The following is a 9,123-nucleotide window of genomic DNA, read 5'->3' as shown; positions in this document are numbered from 1 at the left end:
GAGGTGAACTCAGGGAAAGGACAAAACTAAACTGAAGGGTGATAGTTTGTGTCTTGGAGTTCCCTCAGGAGGGGCTAGCGGGCGGAAACCCTGGTATTGCCACAGAGTTGCTAAGAGGGCTTAGCTAACTGGTATAGTGAGGGGATCTAATAAGGAGAGACCCCGAACTGTAGGCAAACGAGAGGTTAACCCCTGAAGAGAGCATTGCACAAAGACAACAGTCTTGATCGGAGATAATGGGGTGTCAAGGGAAGGGACAGTAGATGATATGAGGTGACCAAAAGCTTATCTGAGGGTGCAGGGCATATACCGGTATGTCTGCTATCCTAACCATGCCTACTCAGAAGTCAGTCCTACTGAATTCAGTGGGGCATACTCCCATGTTAAGTGGGTTAGGATTGTGGTCCCAGTCTCCTTGAGCTGTGCTGCAAACTTTCACGCAAAGAAGGAACTGAGAACAAGTCCCTCCCTCCAACTTTTGATCTCCAAGTGGGGCCAAGGGAAGGAAGTTTGCCTCTTCTTCGTCCCTTCTGAGTAGGGCCTCCTCCTTCCTTCCTTCCCCTTTCTGCCGCTGCCAGAAGCCGTGCCTCGGCTCTGGTCTCTGCCCCACAGCCTGTCACCTGGCTGGATAGCTGCAGCACAGAGAGAGATGTGGGGCGTGGGCTTCTGTTGCCAAGTTCCCCACCCTACTCTGTGCCCGCCGGGGGCTCTTTCCCGGCACAGAAGCAGGAAACCAGGGGAGGAGCAGAGAGAGAGGACGAATCCAGGAGTCAGCCGAGGGAAGCATCCTATGGGGAGGCAGGAGAAGCCGCCATGCTGTGCTTGGGCTTTGCTGGGGAAGAAGGGCTTATGGCAGGCCACACTCTTCAAAGGTGAGATGGATAGGGACCCTGAATAGGAGGGAGGAGACACAAAGGGGTAAGGGAAATGGGTGCTGGGTTTCGATTTGTCCTTTGCCGGAGGGTGGCTAATTTTCGGTGGCTGGCTGTACAGCTCCAGCCACTTATTTCCCAACATTTCACCATCTGCTATCTGATAGCACGGAAAGAGATTTTGATCTCTCTAAGGGTGATAGGTCACATTCACAACATGGATTTAAGGCACTGTGGTACCACTTTAAACCATCATGGCTTCCCCCAAAGGATTCTGGGAGGTGTGGTTTGTTAAGGGTGCCAAGAGTTGTCAGGTGACGTCTATTTCCCCTCTCGAAACTAGTTCCCAGAGATGCCTGTGAAGAGGGATTGACTGCTTAAGCTACTCTGGGAAGTTCTTGGGGGCTGCAGTCCAGCAGTGAGCAGGACACACACACACACACACACACACACACACACTCATACACACAATCACATTTTAAAAAATAAATAAATTTATATACCGTTCTTCATCTGAAGAGTACAGGGTTGTTTACATATAACTTTGAAAAACCATAACATACCCTTGAGAGGAGGCCCTTTTCTCAGTCCTGCCCCCTTCACAGCCAATCTTGCTTGGGATGTAGTACAGGGCTACTCCCAAACTTTGGAACTCCTTTCCTAGAGAATTTAGACTGGATTCTTCCTTGTCCTTCCTTCCTTATTCCAACATGCTTTTAGGAACTGACTGTTCTTAAGGAAAGGGCTGGTGCCGTGATGTTTTTATTGTTAATATCTCTATTTTTACTAGATCATGAATGTGTGTGTAATTAATTATCTTTTAATGATTATTTTTTCTATGCTTGTAGCTTTTGAGACCCAGTATGGGGGGGAAAGCCAAGCTATAAATAAATATAATAATAAATATAACTACCACACACAGATATAGGGAATTGTTTTATTATGTACTTGAATTGTGAGTGTTCACATTTTAATGTGTGTGCAATATGTTTTCATAATCTATAATCCACTTAGAAGCCTATTTTAGCAATAAGTGACATGTAAACTAAGAAATTATAATGGAAAGAGATGGAAAGAAGATAAAGTCCCTACCAGAGAAGAATGGCAGACCAATTTGATGGATTATGACAAAAATGGCTAAAAGACTGGAAGAATCAGAAATCAGGAAGACCAAAATTTTAATAAGGAATGGGGAAATTTAATAACTTGTCTTTAAAACCATTGGAAAAAATTAAAATCGTTAGTAGGATTGGAATATCACTCGTAGTTTAATGGTGAATTTTGGACACATTCTACCATTGAGAGGTAGAAGATCTGGATTATCATAAAAGACGCAGGAGGAAATGATTAACAATAGGACCCACAAAGGGGAGGAGGGAAGTCTGAGAGATTCTTTGGAATCTTGTTTTTATGCTGCATGTCAGATATGTGACGATAAAATTTTAATCTGAAAAACCAAGTAAATAAATTGTAAAAAAAGGAAAAGAAATTATAATATGGGGACGTGTTTTTGCTCTTCTTCCCTACCCACCTTCATGCTGCAGCCTCCATCCTGAGTTCTTGCTTCCTCTGGACTCAAGCCCAGGCCAAGACTGGAATACCTATCAAAGTTGAACCAGAAATACCGCAAGAAGGACAGAGTGTCACTTTAACACCAGGAGATATTGATGTGACCACACTTCGTAGCTGCAAATGGTACCGAGGGTCAAGTGCTGATGAAAATCGAATCTTCACCTATTTCCTAGCTCCGATGATTTCACAGAAAAACGAATCTGCTTTCACCGACAGGGAGACCGGGAGAAGAGACTGTTCCCTTCGTATCACAGATTTAACACCAAGCGACTCTGGAACCTATACTCTGGAACCAGAAGGGCCTCTGGAACACAGAACAGGGGCTATCAATATAACCGTCCCAGGTATGATTAGCTTGTCCTCCAGTCATTCTGACCTTTTATGCACCCAAATCTGCCTCCTCTGCTGAGCTTCGAGGGCCAAATGACTCTGGAACCTATACGTTGAGAACAGAAGGGCCTCTGGGATTTGAAACAGGGAGTGCAAACCTAGAGGTCTCAGGCATGATTTACACACACACACACACACACACACACCCTCTAAGCAGCTTCTGGCTAGGTCTCTGAGCATTTCTGCTGAGGGTTGAGTGAACTTGCCCCCAGCACAACCGTCTCCAAGGAGAAAACCCCTGTCATAACTGCTGGGTTCATTAGCTGCAAGAAATCCGTGAAGAATTGGATGAAGAAGGTTTAGGTTCAGGTATTGAAGGCAGCTACTTTTAATTAGGGTTCCTGCTGCAATCCCATAATTCCTAGCACAACATGGTGGGTCTGGAAGCTCCCCTGGATGGTGGTACAGTAACTCCATGAAATGGGCCTTTTGACTGAAGGTAAGGTCACTTCCCCCCTTATTAAACCCCTCTGATGTGGCAACCACAACCCTCAGTTTTTGCTTGACTCAAGCCCAGGGCATGACCCCAACTGAAATAGTTCAGTTGCTGCCTTCATTTAGGCACCAGGCAAAAACATCCCTCTTGCTGCAGGCCTTTGGCTGATTGGCATCCGATGCCCTTTTAAATGTGTTGTAGGAGGGGGAAAATATTAGTTTGTTGTTCTTATTTTTATCATGTATTTTGTGGGGGGTTTGTATAATAATAATAATAATAATAATAATAATAATAATAATAATAATAATAATAATAATATTTTATTTATACCCCGCCCTTCCCCGCCAAACTGGGCTCAGGGCGGCTAACACCAATAAAATCACAACAAAAACATAAAATAATTCATTAAAATACAGATTAAAATACAATTTAAAATTAAATCTAAACTGCAGCCTCATTTTTAAGTAGCCCACCAATCACCCACCAATTATTTTAGGTTGTGAACCCTCCTGAGATCTACGGATAAAGAGTGGTTAACAAATTTAATTAACTGATTAATAATAAAAATGGTGGAGCCAGCAAAGCCAAAAGGAAGGAAGAGTTCCTGCTCAGATGGGTTACTTGATACTAGTCCTCAGGGTCAGCAGATGGAAGGAAACTCAAGTCATTGCCTATTGCCAACCTTCACTTAGGGAACAGATCCATGGAAGCGCCTGCTCTGGATGGGAAATTCCAGGGCCCAGGTTGTCTGGCTTTTTAAAAGGCAGATTCTTTCATTTCTGTGTTTTGCTTCCTCCATTCACCTAGAAAGCCTTGATGTGTTTGAAAAGAGGAGGTCAGTCAGATGAATGCTAGTCCTTATTGCTGCCATTGCCGAGTTCCTCAAAAACTTCTTTCTGGTTCTAGATTCTGCTCTGCTGGAAGCAGGAGTCATTTCTCGGATTGTCGTTGGGTCTCTGGTTGGGCTGACGTTGTTTGGAACGCTGCTTTGTGTCTTATTCTGTGAGTAAGACATTGAAAGATTCAGAAGCCTGGGTCCTGTCGCCAACTGCTAGAGCCCGGGGGTATTGCTGGACAGGGCAGAGGGTCCACAGAAACAAATGTGCATAAAATGTGTTTGCCCTAACTTAGACATAAATGCCACAGAACAACAATAACAATATCAATTTTATTATTTATACCCCTGCCATCTGGCTGGCTTTCCCCAGCCACTCTGGGTGGCTCCCAACAGAATATTAAAAACACAATAAAACATCAAACATTAGAAACTTCCCTAAACAGGGCTGCCTTCAGATGTCTTCTAAAAGTCGGATAGTTGTTTATTTCCTTGACATCTGATGGGAGGGCATTCCACAGGGCGGGCGCCACTACCGAGAAGGCCCTCTGCCTGGTTCCCTGTAACCTCACTTCTCGCAAGGGAGGGAACCACCAGAAGGCCATCGGAGCTGGACCTTAGTGTGTGGGCTGAATGATGGGGGTGGAGACGTTCCTTCAGGTATACTGGGCCAAGGCTGTTTAGGGTTTTAAAGGTTAGCACCAACACTTTGAATTGTGCTCGGAAACGTACTGGGAGCCAATGTAGGTCTTTAAAGACCAGTGTTATATGGTCTCGGTGGCCACTCCCAGTCACTAGTCTGGCTGCCGCATTCTGGATTAGTTGGTAGTTTCCAAGTCACCTTCAAAGGTAGATGCCCACGTAGAGCGCATTACAATAACCCAAGCAGGAGATAACTAGAGCATGCAACCCATCCATGTCACCCCCCCAAAAAAATTCTTTAGGTGAGTCCCTCTTCCATTCATTTATTCCCCTTTTAATTTTCTGACAGATCCCGCTCCAAATCAGTTCTGCTTCTATCATCCCAGTTCTTTATCCCAATATCCTATCTTATGATAAAGAAAAAAACAGAAAAGCAAGGCACTGTGTAGGGTGAGTGTTCAGGTTTGATTCCCACTTTTCTCCCTCCTTCAGGGGCCTGTCGCCTGAGATTTAAGTCTTCTGCCTCTGTCTCTGCGCCTCCTTTACCTGATGATGTTCCCTTTTCTGCACAGGTGAGACCTCAGTACAGCGAGGGAAGCCGTTTGCACTGGCAAATCCTATCTCAAGTTTATCTTCAGCATAAAGACTTATATGCAGTCCATTTGAGAACATGAAAGGGTTGTGAGGGCCCTGCCCCAAGGAATATACAATCAGTAAGGCGGGAAAAGGATTAGCAGTTGACAGCTCAGCAAAGAGGGTGAGATTGGGACATGCAAAATCGGCTTTCTAAAAGGGAGGCTGCCCTCCACTGGGGTCGTTAAAAAATGTTTTGCAAGCCTGAATCTCCCCAGGGTTCACCTAAGCCTTTTGATACCCTCCGTCATTTCTCAATGGATCCATTTTGGTTCAATTTCTGTTGCCACACAGCACTCAAGTTTGCTATTAGAACTAGCCATATTCAGAATTCAGCACTAGGTTCAACAGTTCATCAGTCCCTGCTACTGGTGCTGTTGCTTAATAACCAAGAACTGTTCTTTAGCATCATTATTATTGTTGTTGTTTGTATTAAATCCAGGTCAAGTCTGACAGCTCCTCTGATCCCAACCACATGTACCAGGTAGGTGAATGTCCTTCACATTTATCCTTCTCTCATAAAAGACAGGTGATCCCATGTGATCTCCTCTCTCAAAGGTACAGGGCCACTGGAAGGAAAGGCCCTACCAGCCTTCTTGAGCAATCGAATGACTTTGGTCTCTGGCTGAAGCAACATCCTCTTTAATTCAGCAACATGGTGGTCTGGGAGCTGTCCATGGTCCTGATTTACCTGGCCTGACCAAGACCCCGAGCCCCAGCAGAATCAGAGGCAGAAACTTTCAGACATGTACACAAACACCTCCTCCACATATGCTGACCTTGTAAAGTAACATCTTAACATCCAAGCTGATGGGGGATTTGTTCTGAATATGGATTCAGGTTTCCCCCTCCCTGCTTTCCATATTGATGCCTTTCCCTTCTTGGTTAAAAGTTGTTTGTCTTAATAACTTAGGTAAAGGTAAAGGGACCCCTGACCATTAGCTCCAGCCGCAGACAACTCTGGGGTTGTGGCGCTCATCTCGCTTTATTGGCCGAGGGAGCCGGCGTACAACTTCCGGGTCATGTGGCCAGCATAACTAAGTTCTGGCGAACCAGAGCAGCGCACGGAAATGCCGTTTACCTTCCCACCGGAGCGGTACCTATTTATCTACTTGCACTTTGATGTGCTTTTGAACTGCTAGGTTGGCAGGAGCAGGGACCGAGCAATGGGAGCTCACCCCATCGCGGGGATTCAAACCACTGACCTTCTGATCAGCAAGCCCTAGGCTCTGTGGTTTAACTCACAGCGCCACCCGTGTCCTATCTTAAGAACTTAAAAGAGTCTTAAAATGAATAATTAAAGTATTAGTTTAAAAGATTCCCTCTTCCTGCTCAATGGTCAAAGACTCAGGACAATTTTATGGTAAAAAGTAAAGGTAAAGGACTACTGACAGTAAAGTCCAGTTGTGAACGACTCTGGGGTTGTGGCGCTCATCTCGCTTTACCAACTGAGAGAGCCAGCGTTTGTCCGCAGACAGTTTTTCCGGGTCATGTAGCTAGTATGACTAAGCCGCTTCTGGCGAAACCAGAGCAGTGCACAGAAACGCCATTTACCTTCCCGCCAGAGTGGTACCTATTTATCTACTTGCACTTTGATGTGCTTTTGAACTGCTAGGTTGGCAGGAGCAGGGACCGAGCAACAGGAGCTTACCCCGTCGCGGGGATTCGAACCGCCAACCTTCCAGTCAGCAAGCCCTAGGCTCAGAGGTTTAGACCACAGCGCCACCCGCGTCCAATTTTATGGTAGATAAGTCCATTAAGGGCTATTAATATGGCTGGCTGTGTGGTACCTCCACGGTTAGAATCATAGGCTCACGGAACTGTAAAGTTGGGAGGGACCCAAACGGTCATCTAGTCCAACCCCCTGCAATACTAGAGAATCCTTGACAGGTGGCCATCCAACCTAAATGGCCAGCTTCCCAGGATACCCAGGTTAAAAAAGAAAAAAAGAAAGTTTTGCTCTCGGTGCTTCTGTCTCATGCAACTCCATTTCGTCCTCAGGCCCTCCAACAGAGAGACCAGGCAATTTACAACCAGACAAAGCGGTAATGCATGAACCCACCAATGTCCATTTTACTTCTGACTTGGAGCTTCGATGGAAGGGCACACCCTGGAAGTCCAAAGTACAGTGCTCGCTTCGGCAGCACATATACTAAAATTGGAACGATACAAAGTACAGCCCCCTGGTTCTCTGGTTAAAGGGATCTTGTGGAAGTGCAAAGGAAGAACTGCCTGAGACCTTGGAGATCCAGTTGGAATAAAAGTACTGATCTAGTTCTGAATCTGCCTGAAGTAACTTCCAATGCCCTACTGTGGGAAGCTCTCCCCGTAATGGCCGTTAAATTCGTGAAAATGTTACTTGTGTGGCCAGTGGCTGAGTCTGCAAATATAGCTCATGGCATCCTTTGCCAACCAGGTGCCTGCCAGATGTTTTTGACTACAACCCCCATCAGATCCAGCCAACAGCCACTGGGGAGGACCAGTTCTGGATTAAAGAAACAGAAAACCATATTCCATTTTTTGCTATGGGCAAAAGAATTTGTTGCCTGAGACAACAAAAGTTGTTGAGCTTTTTTTGGCAAAGTTATTGAGCTTGCAAAATTTCTTCCTTCTTCTCAGCAATAAGTAATTAGCAATATGTTATACTTTCAATGGAAGGGCCAGCCCTGGCTAATGGGCCAACTGCCTCCTTTCTTGGTGGTGTAAGAACATGCCCCATGGTATATCCAGCTGATGAGGATCGAAATGCCAAGGAAGATGATCTCTTAAGTTTGCAATGCTTTGCCAGGGCCTTCTCCAACCCATAACCCCAGAATCTCTGTTTCATTTGCTTTTATATATTTATTTGTTTTGGGTAGTATTTCAGAGAGAGAGAGAGAGAGAGAGAGAGAGAGAGAGAGAGAGAGAGAGAGAGAACATAGTACGCTGCTTACAGATTTTAAAAACTTTGGAAATGCTTTTAAATAAATCAATAAAGCTGCTGGTAGATGCAATTTAAAAATAAAGGAAATTTCCTGAATCACCACCAGGAGGCACACAACATTGCATGTATTGAGAGAGTTCCTTGAAACTCAGCGAATAAAAATTCTGAGTAAGGTCATCGATCTAGAAGGGTTGAACTGCAGGTCCCCCCCAAAACTAGTCTTTGCCAAAGTGCCTTGGCAAATGTCCTGGCAACTTGGTTCCCGGGTGAAATGGATTAACCCAAGTCCTTTTTCGTCTGGTTTCCAACCTAGTTTTATTTGTTAATTTGCTTTTTACCTTTTTTTTACCACCCATCAACTTAACTCTGCTCCCAGCAGAACAGAACACCTGCCCACATAGTGAGATAAATTATCTCTAGAGCACTTAACCACTGCTGACATTAACACTGGCCCTGACAGACAAGGCATGAAGCGAAGGAAGGAAGGTGGACTTACTCCATCCATGTCATAAGCGGAGGTTGGATGGCCATCTGTCCTGGGTGCTTTGGTTGAGATTCCTGCATCGCAGATGGTTGGACTAGATGACCCTTGGGGTCCCTTCCAATTCTATGATTCTGAGATTCTATGACCCTAGAGTCTAGCAGTGACCAGAGCCAGACTCCTGTTCCACTGGCTAAGGCACCGGACCAAGTTCCTGCCATTGAGCCTAGCGGTCAGGGGCAAACTATATGATATTCCATAGCGCAAGGCAAAAGTTTCTGTTAAAGGAGCTGAACTTAATTTTCTCTATGAAAAGTTAAGTCTCCAAGGAGATGAGAG

The 9,123-nt window shown here is 45.2% G+C and overlaps 1 protein-coding gene across 1 annotated transcript; it reads left to right on the top strand.

The window, feature by feature from the left end:
• The first annotated feature begins 668 nt into the window (after nucleotides 1–668).
• CEACAM8 (CEA cell adhesion molecule 8) lies at nucleotides 669–5,722 on the top strand. The gene is made up of 5 exons (XM_033158767.1): nucleotides 669–872; nucleotides 2,417–2,788; nucleotides 4,177–4,272; nucleotides 5,240–5,319; nucleotides 5,675–5,722. The coding sequence occupies exons 1-5, from the start codon at nucleotides 791–793 to the stop codon at nucleotides 5,720–5,722; spliced, it is 678 nt and encodes a 225-aa protein (XP_033014658.1). The 5' UTR covers nucleotides 669–790.
• The last annotated feature ends 3,401 nt before the right edge of the window (nucleotides 5,723–9,123 follow it).

The sequence above is a fragment of the Lacerta agilis genome, chromosome 8 (genome assembly GCF_009819535.1).
Source record: "Lacerta agilis isolate rLacAgi1 chromosome 8, rLacAgi1.pri, whole genome shotgun sequence".
Taxonomy (NCBI): Eukaryota; Metazoa; Chordata; class Lepidosauria; order Squamata; family Lacertidae; genus Lacerta; species Lacerta agilis.
This window is presented reverse-complemented; position numbering and strand designations above follow the sequence as displayed.